General features: G+C 45.0%; 1 protein-coding gene across 3 annotated transcripts in view; it reads right to left on the bottom strand.

Moving 5' to 3' along the window:
- Window positions 1-11,896: 11,896 nt before the first annotated feature.
- ATP10B (ATPase phospholipid transporting 10B (putative)) overlaps window positions 11,897-15,793 on the bottom strand; it is a 74,681-nt gene continuing 70,784 nt past the window's right edge. The window contains exon 21 of one of the 3 annotated variants that reach the window (XM_014464209.2): window positions 11,897-12,705. In XM_014464209.2, coding sequence (XP_014319695.1) covers window positions 12,252-12,705 — 454 coding nt within the window. In that variant the 3' untranslated portion in view covers window positions 11,897-12,251. The remainder of the gene's footprint in view (window positions 12,706-15,793) is intronic. The other 2 variants (XM_023762314.1, XM_023762313.1) reach the window with 2 other exon arrangements.

The raw sequence follows: 15,793 nt of genomic DNA, 5'->3' as shown, positions 1-15,793 counted from the left end.
TTCTAACTGGGGAGAGGAGGCAGGTCTTGGGATGAGTGAGCCTCGCTTGTCCAGTGTGGTATCTGCAGCTCCTCAAACAGCACCTGGCACGAGGTAGATGCTCAGTAACTGTTTGTTGACTGACAATGAAAGGGAGCTGTTATTGGGTGCCAACTTGAAGTAGCTGTACTTAACATATCCCAAGTCACCCAGGGTCCTCTTTCCAGGGGTGTGGCTGGATCTGAGTGTCGTTGGGACTCATCCAGTGAAGCTCCACGGGGCCTAATGTATGATGATGAATCATAACCCTCCTAGGTGCTCGGAATCAATTTCACACCTCATCTGTTATCCTGAGCAGAATGCGTGAGAGCCTCCCCTCACCATGGTAATACATCAGCTCACAGAAATGAAAACGCCTGAAGATCAGAAGAGGGAACACTGTTATAGTCCATGGTGCTTAATCAGCTACCCAGACATTGATGGATTTCAGGGGATATTTACATCTGAATCATGGCATCCACAAGGTCTCAAGCAGAACCTAGAGTTACGGGCAGCATGGAGGCAATTTAAAAAAATCATTTCTCATTATCTCTCGTGAGAAACTAGGTCTCTCTTTTTAGAAATATTCTCTAAAAAATATAAGAGAAAACGGAGGACAGAGTAATGTCTAGAGCAGTGTTACGTTGGCCACCAGAATCCTCACTGTGTCCGTGACAGACGGTGCTAACCTACCACCTTGCATTTTCCTGTTGTGCCTGTTATAGTCTCGTTGCTTCTTAACCTGAGGCTCTAACAAGCCACTGCTTGTTGGTCAGAGATCTCATGTTAAACTGAAACTCACTGACCGGCACCTATCTGGAGTTTGTCTTTGACTGTGATTTGTCTGGAAAGCTAGTATTAGTAAGTAATAAGAGGATGAAGGGAAAAGAAATGAAATACCATAGGTTTGGAAGTCAGCTGGTATACTCCCTTCTAGGTATGGTAATATTCAAAGCCTTTTTCCAGAGGTGATTTCCCTCAAGAGGGAAAGTACTTTGTACAAGGTCATTCAATGGATTAATCTAGGATTTGAATCGCAGCCCCCTTACCCTTGACCACTTTCTCTAGATCCACAAATAACGCCTAAAGTGTGACTGTGGAGATTCTCAAGTGAGTGGCCCATCAGGGGCTGGCTCCTGTCTGCCTGACCACCCCCTTTCCCAAAACTTCACCTCCCCATCTCATCCATAGCCTTGTAGGAAAAACCATAAATCACAGTTCTTCCTGAAATGGCTTCCTTTCCGCCGTTTGTATTTGTGTCCTGCTGCTTTGTTAATTTCAGTTTGGGAGTCAGAGACCTGGTGACAGTCGCTATTGTGCCAGGCTCCTTCGCTGTTCAATAAATGCTAATAAACCATAATCTGCAGTCTTAATAATTGCTGCTGCTCGGACCAAAATGCAAGGGCAAAGATTACTTTGGGCTGAATAGGATTTGAAAAGGCTGAGAGCACAGGCCTGGAGTGCGCAGTGGAAATGCCAGTTGAATGTTAATTGTAGTGGCCCTGCTGGCCAGCGGATGGTGCGCTGGTTTCCGCCGGAGAGGGAGGATGGAAGCCTGTGGAATCCAAGAGGATGGCTTCAAATGGTCCAGGAGCCTCGGGCGTTTTTCTGCAGCTCTTTCTATTTACTCCTCAGAATCACCAGAATGACTGGCCAGGAGCTGTCTTAGGGGCAGGTTTTAATGAGTGGCTTGGGGATTCAGAGAGTGGCAGGGAGGTAGGTACCCCATTGATTATTTCCCGTAGTCCAGGAATGGAATGCTCGGGTCCACAGTGATCCAGACACTGGATAATTACAACCATTCTCTGCACGCGGTAGGCATCTACACACAAACACTCAGAGCACTCATAGCATGGGGGCGGGGTGGGCAACCATAGAGGTTTGCTCACGGTCCTATTGAGCCATAGGCAAGAGATCATCTCCATGTATCTCAACCCCTGGCAAACTCTTATGTGTACAGAATAATGTCCTACAGATTTAACTGCTCGATAGATTGTGTGACTAATTGTTTCTTTCCCTTAACAATGGGCGCCTCCTGGTAGACTGTATGTTTTGGTGTAATTATGTCGGCTCAGACCAGGGCCCAGGCCATTTTAGCAACCTGAGGAGTGTGCTAATTGTCCTGAAGTATGCTGCCTGGTGTGTGCCTCATTGCTGTAGTGGTTTTAATGGAACTTCTAATTAAAAATAAGAAGAGAGGCAGGGCTGGGGGCATTCCTCCCACGTCAGGGGTGCAGGCAGGGGCTTCTGAGCATGCTGATGTGAGCCTGCCCATGGTGGGAGCCAGCTGGGGCAGAAATTAATGTGTCTCTGCTATGGTTTGTCTACTAGGCATAGTGTAGGCTGTGGGAGCTGCAATTAGAGCTCGGCCAATGGCAACATGTCTTCTAGGGTGCCAATTTTTCTCCCAGGCTCCATGCAGTGTTTGGAGGGTATGCCTGTAGAGATGCTGGGAGGGAAGGAGGCTAGAAAGTTTAAGTTGCTGGAGGTACAGTTTGAAACCTTGAGGGAGGTCATGAGATAGGACTGTTCTGGAAAATCACAGGGCCTGCTGCTTCCCAAAGACTAGGCTGTCCTGCTTGCTAATTACAGTGAGCTGGGAATCTGATCTGGGTTTGGAACACTGGTCTACCTCTTATGAAGAGTGCATCTCTGGGTAAATTACTTTTCTGAGTCTCGGTTTGCGTACCTCTAAAATGGGGATAAAAAGAGTGTTGGAATTTTGATGGTATTTTCGTGGCATCATGGAGAACTCAGGCATGTCTACCCCATGTGGACAGTCACTTCTCCCCTCTCTGGGCCTCCACTTCCCCATTCTTCTGCTCCCCTCTGTCCAGACTAGTTCCATAAGAAACATTAGCAGAATGGGAACATTTTTTTATTTATAACTGAGTCCAGTGGTTCGAAGTAGAAGGGAGAAAAGTGAGCAAAAGAGAGGCTGGCTTCCTCCTGAGATGAGTCTCAGCCTAGTTGTGGTGGCTGACCCATGGAAGGAAGAGATCTGAGATAGAGACAAGAGTATGGCATGCATGGAACCCTTTGAAGATAGGTTGTCAAGAACTAATGATATTCCTGCAACTTGGCTCATTGGATCACCTTCTGGTATCTGCCTATGGCAGCGGTTCTCAACCTGTGGGTCGCGACCCCTTTGGCGGTCGAACGACCCTTTCACAGGGATCGCCTAAGACCATCCTGCATATCAGATATTTACATGACGATTCATAACAGTAGCAACATTACAGTTATGAAGTAGCAACGAAAATAATTTTATGGTTGGGTCACAACATGAGGAACTGTATTTAAAGGGCCAGAAGGTTGAGAACCACTGGCCTATGGGGAAGAGAAGTTGGGTGACTGAGACAGAGACTTCCTGGTATAGGAAAGCAGAGGAAATGTTCCCACTTTTTTCTTCTGGGTTTGTGGTCAGGACTAGATGAGAAAACACTCTTTGAGCCAGCCCGCTACTACCATTGGCCAAGGCTTGATTCTAGCCCAGGGTGACCTACAGGGGAATCAATCATTCATGGCCTGTGACTTCAGGTTCTAACATTCTAGGGGTGATTAAAAAAGAAAAATAGACGCGTAACTAGCAGGCTCATGGGACAATTGAGAGTAGCAGAACCTCCTGCAACTTCATATCCCCTTTCTGGGTCTTGAGTCTCCTCTCTGCTTTCTTCGCTCCTTGAAAAGAGGATGGCTTCACTTGAAGCCCAGCCAGCATTAATCTGCCCAGGGTTCTTTTTAAAAAAATTTTATTTTTCAGTTACAGTTGACATACAATATTTTATTAGCTTCGGGTATACAACATAGTGATCAGACATTTATATAACTTACAAAGTGATCATCCCACTAAGTCTCATACCCATTTGGCACCATACATAGTTATTACAATATTATTGTCTATATTCCCTATGCTGTATTTTATATCCCCATGACTAGTTTTATATCTGGCAATTTGTACTTCTTAAACTCTTCCCCTTTATCACCCATCCTCCCACCCCTTCCCATCTGGCAACCATCAATTTATTTTCGGTATCTGTGTTTGTTTCTGTTTTGTTTCTTCATTTATTTTTGTTTTTTAGATTCCACATATAAGCAAAAACATATGGTATTTTATCTTTGTCACTTAGCATAATACCCTTTAGGTCCTTTCATGTTGTCATAAATGGCAAGATTTTTAAAAAATTGTTTTATGGTTGAGTAATGTTTGAGTAATGTTACATTATAAATATGTACCACATCTTCTTTATCTATTTTGTTTCTCAGTGGACACTTAGGTTACTTCCATATCTTGGCTATTGTAAATGATGTTGTAATGAATATAGGGGTGCATATATTTTAACCATTAGCATTGTAATTATAATGTGTTTTGGTTTGGACCTCTTTGGGGTCATCTTGCTTGGGACTCTGCATCTGCTGGACTTATATTTCTATTAGCTTTACCAGGTTAGGGAAGTTTTCAGTCATTATTTCTTCACATATGATTTCAATCCCTTGCTCGCTCTCTCCTCCTTCTGGTACCCCTGTGATGTGAATGTTGGGATGCTTGATGTTATCCCAAAGGCCTCTTAATCTATCCTCATATTTTAAAATTCTTTTTTCTTTTTTACTGTCCCACTTGGGTGTTTTCTGCTACTTTGCTGAATCAATCTCTGCCTCATCTGGTCTGCTGTTGATTCCCTCTAATGTATTCTTCTGTGTTCTTCATTTTAGTTAATATATTCTTCACTTATAATTAGTTACTTTTTATGTTTTTTATCTCTGTGTTGAAGTTCTCACTGAGTTCATCTATTTTTCCCCTAAGTTCACTGAGCATTCTTCTAACCAGTGTTTTGAATTCTGTATCTGGTAGATTGCTTGCCTCCATTTCGTTTAGTTCTTTTTCTAGAGCTTTGTCCTGTTCTTTCATTTGAGACATGTTTGTCTCTTCATTTTGGTTGCCTTCCTGTGTTTGTTTCTATGTATTAGGTAGATCTGCTATGTTCCCCAGTCTTGGTAGAATGACCTTATGTAGTAGGTGCCCTGTGAGGCCCCGTGGCGCAGTCTGCCTATTCATCTGAGCCAGGTGTTACAGGGGTGTCCCATGTGTGGGTTGTGTATGCTCTCCTGTTGCAGTTGAGCTTTGATTGCTGTTGGCATGTCAGTGGCTGGGATTGACCATCAGGTGACTGGCTGTGAAGGCTGGATGTGACTACATTGGACAAGCTATTATTTGGGGGTTGACCCCATGGAGCTGGAGTCACTTAACTTTAGCAGGGCTGTGGTGTCAACAGAGTCTGCACTTTGGTTTGTTATTTGTGGAGCTGATTGGGTGGTGCCTGGTGTGAGCTGAAGCTGGCCATTGGGTGTGTTTGTTCTGGAGTGTCTTGGGAGTGGCTCCTGTGCAGGCTAAGGTCATCGTCTCTTGTGCTGGGCTCAGTGGCACTTGGGAGAGGCTATGCTGAGAGTCAAGGCTGGCTTCCACTAGTGTTGGTCTTGGGACCTTTTGGTGGGCACCACATTGCGAGCTGAGGTCAGCTGCCATGTGTGTGTGGTTTGTGGCTGCTTAGTTGAAGCTATGTTCTAAGACAGTGATGGCGAACCTATGACACGCGTGTCAGAGGTGACACGCGAACTCATTGTTTTGGTTGATTTTTCTTTGTTAAATGGCATTTAAATATATAAAATAAATATCAGAAATATAAGTCTTTGTTTTACTATGGTTGCAAATATCAAAAAATTTCTATATGTGACACAGTACCAGAGTTAAGTTAGGGTTTTTCAAAATGCTGACACGCCGAGCTCAAAAGGTTCGCCATCACTGTTCTAAGACAACACTGGCTGCAGCTCATGCCAGGCTTGGTGCCACCAAGTTACAGCAAATTGAGACTGGTCTCTGCTTATGCTAGGCTTGGGGCTGCTTAGCAAGAGGTATAGGGCACACTGAGGCCAGCTGCTCCTGGTTTGGGGTTTATGGACCATTGGGAAATTTTAGGAAAGTCCTCAGCATGAGCCGATGCAGGCCACTTGTGTGGAAAAGCTGCTGGAAGTGGCCCACTGCCCAGGGTTCTTGTGCTCTCTTTTTGGAAAAGAACTCACTGTCCAACGTACCAATATGTTAAAATGGGGAAAGCAAATGTATGCTTCTGTTCACATTTTTGTCTTTTATATCCAATAAAAGGGACAAATGTATATGTAATATATATATGTAATATATATAGTGTGTGTGTGTGTGTTTGTGTGTGTGTGTGTGTGTGTGTGTGAGAGAGAGAGAGAGAGAGAGAGAGAGAGAGAGAGAGAGAGAGAGAGAGATGAGTTATTTTAAAGGCAGGATTGGAGGCTCAGAAGTAGCAGTTGGGGCTTCAGAATTCATTTTCGCCTCTGCAGGTGGAGACTCTGAGAGGTGACTTCTCACTGGTATAGCCCCAGCCTCACCCGCAGGCTGCCCTTTGCAAAGAGGGTGATCTGAGGAGCTCTGGAAGCACTCCATAGTCACACAGATCTCTGACTCACTGGCCATGTGGCCTATTTTAAAATGTTACCCTTTTGTGTTAATCTTCTCATTTGTAAATGTCCATGCAGCCCTGGAAAGGATTACTAGTTCATCTCTGGCTGATGAGGTGGTTGAAGAGCCCTCACTGAGGGGTGTCATTCTAGACTCAGCTCTAAATCTAAATTATTGAGTGACCGTGAGCTCCTCTGCTTATCTCTTCTCTGAGTTTTGTCATCTTCAGGAATATCTTTCACCTCATCTTGTGGGAACATAGGTTAGTTGGGATGAGAAGGGCTCATACTACTGAAAAAACAAACAAACAAAAAAACCCAAAACCCCAACAATTTTTTCCTCAAAATTCAGTCAGCTAGCCCTCCCTTTGTTGAACTGGGGTCTGAGGACAGGCTCTGAGGATACTGCTGGGTCCAGGTGGTCTTGGTTCCTGAGGTGCCTGGGCTTACCTATCCCCGGGTGTGACCTGCGTGGAGCTAGCCCCTCTAGTAGACAGACTGGCATCTAATTGTGGGCACAGGAGGGGCTAGCGGAAGTGCTGTGCAGGGAGGGGAACTGGAGACTTGTCTCAGTGCTTTATTTAGGTGGTGAGCAGCTGTTCTTTTTGGGGGTGGTTGGAGATGTTGATGGAGATTGTAGGAGATTAAAGCTCCTCTTCCCCAACTCCTTACACAGTTTAGCACCTGGAATGAGTCCAAGCCTGTGTCAGGGAAGGAGGCGTCCTAGCACCAGCTCTCTTTGACTGCTGGAGATGGGGCGCCCTGCCCTGCCTCTCTGTAGGTACTTAAACTCCTTAATATCTACTGATCTGAAAAAGGCAATCTGGGGCCTCCAAACGACTGGAGGTCCATTATCTCCCCAGATGCGAGTCCTGCCCTCCTGCCTTCTTACGCTCCCGCTGAGATCAGCCCCCATTTATGATTTTTCTTTTTAAAAAATATTTTTATTGATTTCAGAGAATAAGGGAGAGGAAGAGAGAGAGAGAGAAACATCAATGCGGAGGGAGAATCATCAATTGGCTGCATGCCCCCCAATGGTGATTGAGCCCACAACTCGGGCATGTACCTTGACTGGAATCGAACTGTGATCTCCTGGTTCATGGGTCAATGCTCAACCACTGAGCCACACGGGCCGGGCCCTATGATTTTTCTTTAACAGCAAGAACACAACCTTGTTGAGCACTGCAGTGAGCCCAGCACTGGGAACACAGCAGAGAACAGATGGCAGGTCCCTCCCTCATGAGATCTTCCACCGTGTGTGCATGCGTGTGTGTGTGTGTGTGTGTTCATGCACGCACGTGTGAGAATCTAACAATAAATTGATTTACCAGGTGTCATTCCTATACTGTAACCAGCCTTCCCAAAATAGCTTTCAGAACCACAGGATGTTAGAACAGCCCAGCTCCCACCTTGAGCATTTGGGGAAACTAAACCTCAGTTTGAAGTTGAAACCTGGTGAAGGGATTTGTCAAGTTGAAACCTGGTGAAGGGTTTTGTCTAGTGTCACAGCAGAAACCCCGGGCCGAGCCAGACTTGAAATCTGGCCTGCTGACTCCTGGCTTGGTTCCCCCTGCCCTGATTCCCTGCTCTGGCTGCAAGAAGAGCCCTCATCTAGCTGCTCCTCCACGGCGGCTAGGTGGCACCAGAACGCCTTTGAACAAAAGGCTGCCGGTCTCAGCTCTTGTCTGAAAATGCCCGAATCCTTGCAGGAGTCCTGAAGTTTGACTGGGCGGCTCTTGTGCCCTCTAAAGACCCACCTTGGGCATTGCCCCAGCTCAGGGTCCCCACTTTCTGGATCCCACCCCTCCATCCCGCTTTGGGTCTCTGGTTACCTGGCGTAATTCACTTCTATGGGATTGATTTCTCCTCGGGCTCTGTGTGCAGAATGGAAAGTTCTGGCTGGGTGATCAGCTCACGGGAGATATTGGCATTCCGGTTCTCCTGAGGCTGCTTTCTTCCTTACTTTCTGAAGCTTTTGTCTGGGTGAACAACCCAGCTGAACAGTGTGGGCTAGGTCACCGTGCCAGTCGGTGACAGAGTTGGGATGGAGTTCAGGCTAGCTAAGCACTGTGCTTACCTTGTCTCTCAAAGGAATGTCGAGAAGACAAGCCCCTCTGGTGTCTGGTCCCTGTCTCACATTTGTGTAGCTCAGTGGCTAAGAGTATAGGCTCTGGTTTCAGACTTCTGGGGTTAGAATGCTGCCTCCCCACTTGTTAATGGTGTGACTGTGCCAAATTCATGTAATCGCTCTCTGCCTCAGTTTCTCCTTTTGTAAATGGGATGTGGTAGATTACAAATGGCCTCAAATTTCTTTGTAACTCCTCCCACTAAAGGTGGGGTATATTTTCCCACCCCTCTGTAACTGGGCTGGCCTTGTGGCTTGTTTTGAGAGAATGTGGTGGAAAAGATGATGTGTGAGTTCTGAGCCTCAGTGTCAAGAGACTTTGCAGCTTCTGTTCTTACTCCCAGAACATTGCTGCCATGTGACAAGGCTGGCTGATGTCTTTGAGGATGAAGACCATGTGGAGGGAGGTCCCAGCCCAAATTGCCCAGGTACAGCATCGTGAGCACATGAATAATTGTGTTAATCTACTAAATCTTGGGGGTGGTTCATTATGTCACCAATGCTAAATGAAATAGGGGAGAATAATGGTACTTACTTGCCGGGTGGCTGTGAGGTTCTGTGGTGATGTGTGCTTAGACCAGCGCCTAGCCCGCAGTAATCTCATGCAGTTGTGATTACTAACATTGTTATGGGGCATTTCCTCCTGCTCACTGGGTTCTAGTCACACTGACCTCTTTTCTCTCTTAACTTTTTGAATCCACCAAACTGTGTTCCTTTTTCAGGGCTTTCATACTTAATTCTCTCATGGTTAAGGTGGCAGCTGGAACCTCTCCTTCTTAGAGCAGCCTTCTCTGATTGCCATGGGAACTACCTCTTCCCCTCCTCCCTGTCGCCCCTTCTAGACTGTAAATCCCTGGAGGTCAGGAGCTGAACTTCTCTTTGTCTCCTGTTTCATGCTTGCTGCCTGCCACAGTGCTGTGGACGGCAGGCACTGTGTGATATCTGCTGAATGAGTGAATGAGAAAGGGCACCTAATCAACTTGGGTTTGAGGTTGGCACAGGCTTCCAGGAGAGGGGAGTAGCTAGGGTAGAGTTTCAGAGAGGGGGGACTGTGTGTGATGCTTCTAATGCTTGTATCCGGTTTGGTTTGTGTCACACTCTTACATTGGATCAAATCTGTTTTGACACTCTATGCCCAACAAGGCTATGAGCTTCTTTAAGTCAGGGATGAGTTCCTTGCAGCTCCTAGCACATCACAGGCATCTAGCAGGGGCTTAATAGAAGTTTATTGGGTAGATAAGTGAATGGATGGGTGGATAAATGAATGAACAGAGGAGTGAATGCAAAGAAGGATAGATAGATGAGAGAGGACTCAGAACTGCAAGCAATTCTGAAAAATCGTGTTTATTTTTTTCTTCTAATAAAGGATAGCACATTTCCAGTCAATCAGTAAAAGGTCATAAAAGTATAAAAATGTATTAAGTACAATCATTAGGATTATGTTGTAGGGAAATAGTTATAACTTTCCCCCCTAAGGTGGCATGTTGGATAGTCACAGTTGATTTGGTTTACAAAGAAGGGCAGGAGTAGGTGACCAGTTGGCCCGGGACTGAGGAGTTTCCCAGGATGTGGGGCTTTCAGTGCTAAAACTGGGAAAATCCCAGGCTAACTGGGCTGGTTGGTCATGCAAGAAAGAGAGCAGCATCACAATGATGGGTATGGTTTGGCATTTAGGTGTCAGGATCAGACATTTCCTCAACTTCTCCATCACCTCTTTTCCTTTTAGCTCTGAAATAACTATCCCTGTGTTATTATTGAGGGTGTTAACAGCTTTCAAAGGGTTTTCTCTCCCTCACCTCCTATGTAACTCTGACTTGTTCCTATGCCAAGCCTGGGAGGTAGGGCGGTTCTACCCTAATTTGTAGGTGTGGCATCCTGCTTCAAGGTTCCTGGCTCTAGAGAACAAAGATCTATGCCTCAGATCTCCTGAGGCTAGTGGTCTTCCCACGCCTTTGTTCTTTTCGGAAGCATCCTTTCTCATCTGGCTTTCAGGACTGGGCAGGAATCATACAGAGAAAGGGACCCTGAAGTCTGAGTTTTGGCTTAGTCCTCTAATTTGGGACAAAGTCATTACTTCTTTGTCTGCTGTGTTTCCCCTTTAGCAATCCTCTTATAGAATTCCCCTGAATACCTACCAGCTGGCCAGTGCCCGTGTCATTATGTGAAAGAGACCCAGTATTTTGGCTCCAGGAAGGTGCTCCAAATGGCTTCTCCAGTTCAGGTTTGTCAGCAGCGTGGTCAGAGGACCAGCTCAGAGGACCAGCTCAGTCTGCCATTTGCCAACTTGAGATCTTTTGGGGGCTTTGTTGCTGAAAAGTTACTCAAATGAGGTGGCTATGACTCCTAGGCTCAAAGACTTGTTGCATTCATTCCTAACCTTTAAGGATTTTGCTTAATACATAGGCACTGCCTTAAGGATAAAAGGCTTAGTAGCCCTCCCTGACTTATCTTAAAAGACTAGGGACAGGCTATCCTTGCCCATAGTAGACATAGCTTCTCCTGACAGCCTATTAGAATTCTATCATTCATTCTTTTACTTCAACATTGTTTTTGAGCTCATATTTTTGGTATTTACTATCTCTAGGGGTAAGATGCCTATGTAAACTTCCTTTTCCCTGTGAAGTGAGACTTCCAATGACTCTCCCTAATTTAATGGAAGCATGTGCCAGTGTCCTCCAGGCGGCACTCCTCTCTGGGTTAGGCTTAATGAACAGGATTTAACATTGACCCTTGAAGATGTCATTGTTTGGGCTCAGAGTTGCTTGCATCATATGGGTCTATTCTGTGGGCAGGTTTGCTAAGATCTATTCATTTTAGAGTTTTCCTGTTCTGAGAGCTGAATGAGAGTGGGTCCTTTAATATAAAAACAAATAAAATAAATAGCTTTTAAAAAAAGTAGATTCCCCAGGCTGTGGGACATGTGGTCTGTCAGCTAAAGCATGGGGCTTCTGGTATACCCATTTCTCTTAGAATGCTTCTGTTCTTCCTGCCTCTTACACCAGCTGTGGCCCCACAACCCTCTGAAGTATCGGTGGCACTGAGTTCAAGTCTAGTTTTAATATTTAGATGTAGTTTTATTTGACTTAGAGACAAACAGCATCCTTACTCTTTGTGAGTAAAAGGGATGTTAACCCCCACATGGCCATCTCTGCAATACAATCAAGATGAAGCACCTGCATGTCTGCATGTCTGGGTCTCCTCTGAAATTTAAACTCTGGCACCCGTGCGGTGAAGTGATGGTGTGGCAAGACCAGAAACTTCCACAGCCTGGGTTTATACATTTCTTGGAATCTTGGAAACGTATGTATTGGGTTGTAGGCTGTACTTATCTAGAGGATCAGAAGAATGTCTCTGAGGACTCGATGCCATAGAAACATAGCCTCTTTATGAAACTCTGTTTGCAAGATGTGCTGCCTGGCAGCAGGAGAAAACTGGAGGTTGAGTGGTTTCCAGCCTTTTTTGCTTGACCCCCTTAGGGCCAGTACTTCCTCTAATGAAGTCAAGCCTGGCAGGGAGAAAAGAGTAAGACTGGCTCATTCTTTCCTCCATGGAGAGGAAGAGTCGGGTTAATTAGGCCAGCGATTGGGCGGCCTCCCATAAGTTTGTACAGATTTCTGCAGGCCCCTCAGATGGTCAGTGAACTCTGGGATCGGCGATGGCTGCCCCTGCTCGAGCGCTGGTATTTATCAGTCTGCCCGCTGGGGTAGGCCCCGGACGCCATCCTGCTATTGGGCCCCAGAAGAAGGTGATCTTTGGATGAGAGTTTAGCTGAGGTGTCTGCTGAGCTTGGGTTGTCCCTCCTGTGGTCTCTGCTGCTTCTCTCTCCGTGCACACCCCAGTTCTCTGTATACTTCTGCTTGGGAGGGCTGGAGCTCTTTGGGGTGCTGGCTCTGAAGTCCTGTTCAGGGACAGGTGGCACTGGACGGTGGGTGTGCTGAGCGTCTCCAGGGACCGGCATTTGTCTGCTTCTCCAACTCTGGATTTTCAGGTCTCTTTTGTCCTTGGGGAGTTTGTCAATTTTCTGAGCTTTTGTGATCAGGGACTCCCCATATGTCCCTTGCAGAGATAAGAAAAAGTACCTGGTGGGGAAGGAGAAACAACAATAAATCTTTTTTTCTGATTTTTGTTGACGTCTTGAACTTTAGCATTGAAAGGGACCTTCGAATCCAACTCCCCACCCATGGCAAGATCCTTTTCACTGTGCTCCTGACTGTGGTTATTAAATCTATGCCTGGGCACCTCTGGGATTTGGAAGTTCAATAACAATATGTAATAACTAACATTTATCATGAACCAGAACGTTCCTAAATGCTTTAGTATTATTAACTCATCTTTCCCAACAATCCCATGTGGCTGGTACTTTTGCTTTCCCCATGTTACACACGAGGAAACTGAGGCAGTGACTTGTCCAGAGCCACACAGTGGTCTTGCTGTGGTCAGAACCAAGCACTCTGGATCCCTAGAATTTTCTCTTATCTACCATGTATAGGGCAGTCCTTTCTCTTTCTGGGCTATTCTGATTTAGGCAAATTTACTTGCTTTGCAATATCAACCCTTTGTGGAACTTAAGTAGTTTCTAAATACATATTCTCTTGAATCTGTGGGCCATACTAATTTCCCAGCATTGCTGTATTTGCCCCATTTTCCAGATGAAGAAACTGAGGCCCCAAGAGATGAGATAGGGTTTCCAAGGTCACCTGAGCAGTTGCTAGGTTTCCCTGATGGTTCCCAGGGTTCCTTTCCCCGGCCAAGCTGCATAGTAGCCTGTACTGGACTCTGGGATTGGAAGACTCTATCTGTGCCTGGAGTCTTTTCTATTCCACATTTGGGGAAAGAATAAGAGGTGAATACAATTGTGTGGTCTATGGAGAAAGCACATCCCATCTTGTGATACTGGGCTCTGGATATCAATTTTTTTTATCTAAAAAGTAGACATCCAGCCCTGACCGGTTTGGCTCAGGGGATAGAGCATCAGCCTGCAGACTGAGGGGTCCCAGGTTCGATTCTGGTCAAGGGCATGTACCTTGGTTGCGGGCACATCCCCAGTAAGGGGTGTGCAGGAGGCAGCTGATCGATGTTTCTCTCTCATCAATGTTTCTAGCTCTCTATCCCTCTCCCTTCCTCTCTGTAAAAAATCAATAAAATATATTTAAAAAAAGTAGACATCCAGAATCTTTCCCCCAAATAATCCTTTTTAAAATGTTTATTTCTAAAGCCTTATAAGCAGAGACTCCCATCCTTCCACTGTGTCTGAAAGCTTTAGGCAGCCTCACAGTGCACAAGGGGTTTCTGAAGACGCCCACGCCATCAGGTAAACTTTGCCCTATTCTTTCTCATCTCACCCAGAGAGGCAGTACAGGTGGGCATGTTTATTTCAGGAAAGACTCAACTTCCTGCCTGAAAGCTGGAATTTGCTCAGTTTAAACCTTTCCACCAAGATGCTACTTTCCTTCTCCATCCATTTATTCAACAGATACTTAACAAGTTTGTACACTGGGCCACTCCCCCGAGAGATTAACCTGAGAACAGGATAGACAGGTTCTTGCTTTCCTACGGCACCTGAACAGAGTTATAAGCAGAAGGAGCAGTGAGAGTGTCGGACACCTGATCTGGTATGAGACACCTTCCTTGAGGAAGAGACATGCATAGGAGGTGAGAACCAAATCCATGCACAATGGCTGAAATGGAGAGAGAGGACAAGAGGGGAAATGACACAGAGGGGTTGGCAGGGCCAGAGCAGGCAAGGACGGAGAGCCGTGTTTGGTTTTTTGTGCTTTATTGTAAAAGCCTTGGGAAGCCCTGGTAGGGTTATAAGCATATGACATGATTACACTTTGACACAGTAATAGTGGATTAGAGTGAAATCTATTAAGATACTTTTGCAGTAATTTGGGAAGAAAGGATATAATCTATCCATGGTGGTGGCTGTAGATATAAAAATAGCAGATGGATTTGAGAAAGATATAGCATATAGAATTGTCAGGTCTTGGTAATGAGCTAGATGTGGGCATGAGGTGGTGGGTGGTATCAAGGATAACTTGCAGGGGTCTGCCTTGGTCCTAATTGGATAGCATTTGATAGAAGAAACTCTAGAAGAGACCCAGGTATCTTAGATGGTGGTGGTGATAAAGGGAGGATCGTGACTTAAATTATAGATGTCTCCCAATTTCTTTGAACTTAGATGCCTAGTGGAAGTGGTGAATAGGTAGCTAGAAAGATGTATCTGGAATTCAGAAGAGAGGTCTGGGTTGGGAATTTGGAGATTCATACGTTCAAAATATTTATCTTCACACTAGTGGTTGCTATGTCTACGGAGAGACTATAAAGTTAGAAGACAAAAGAACCTAAGACCAAGGCTTGACCTACACCATGTCAAGGACATGCAGTAGGAGAAAAACTGACAGTGTCCAAAAATTGGTATCCTCTATTTAAGGTGCTAATTAAAGTGCTCATTATGTTTTAAGGTTTGTGTGTGCTAGCTTCTTTTGTTTTTATCTGCAAAACAATGTACATGTTCTTGGCTTTAAGAGACTCTGTATAGTTCTTTTGTACTGGTTGAATTAATTAGACCAAGATTAGTGAGGTCAGGGTTAGTAGACTAATTATCACAAGGTTGGTGAGTGAAATCTACCTCCATTATGATAAATACAGCTTATAACCTTAAGTGAACAAATAGTTCTCTGCAGCAAACATTCTATCATGTAGATTTCTATAACAAACATTAATTTTTTCAAGGTTACAAGTCAACAGTCCTTGGAAATATTACAATAATCCTTTCTCAGAAGAAACCTCTTTGCTTTTCTTAGTAAACAGAATTAAACAGAAATTCAACCTTATGATGATAATGTAGAATAAGCAAAAAAAAAAGATTTAACTTATGTGCTATGGTAACTAACAAGTAAATATTTGCTAACTTGTTTCTGTTTAACAAGCTGTACTGTTCAGCGCCATCTATTCAAAGCATGTGTCAACAATCTTTTATTCTTTTCAAGGATTCTCATCAGGCTGGTAGCTTTTGGCTCCAAGGGTAAGACCAAGAATACGGGGCTGATAAATTTCTATTTCTACACCCCCAAAAAGACACAGAACAGAGGAGCTCAGTCCTTGGTCAGTAGTGACCACAACCGTGCTTAACCCCAAAACTGTGGACAAAAGTATTTAACACAC

Source organism: Myotis lucifugus, unplaced genomic scaffold (genome assembly GCF_000147115.1).
Source record: "Myotis lucifugus unplaced genomic scaffold, Myoluc2.0 scaffold_243, whole genome shotgun sequence".
NCBI lineage: Eukaryota > Metazoa > Chordata > Mammalia > Chiroptera > Vespertilionidae > Myotis > Myotis lucifugus.
The sequence above is the reverse complement of the archived record's forward strand: the minus strand, read 5'-3'. Positions and strand labels throughout refer to the sequence as shown.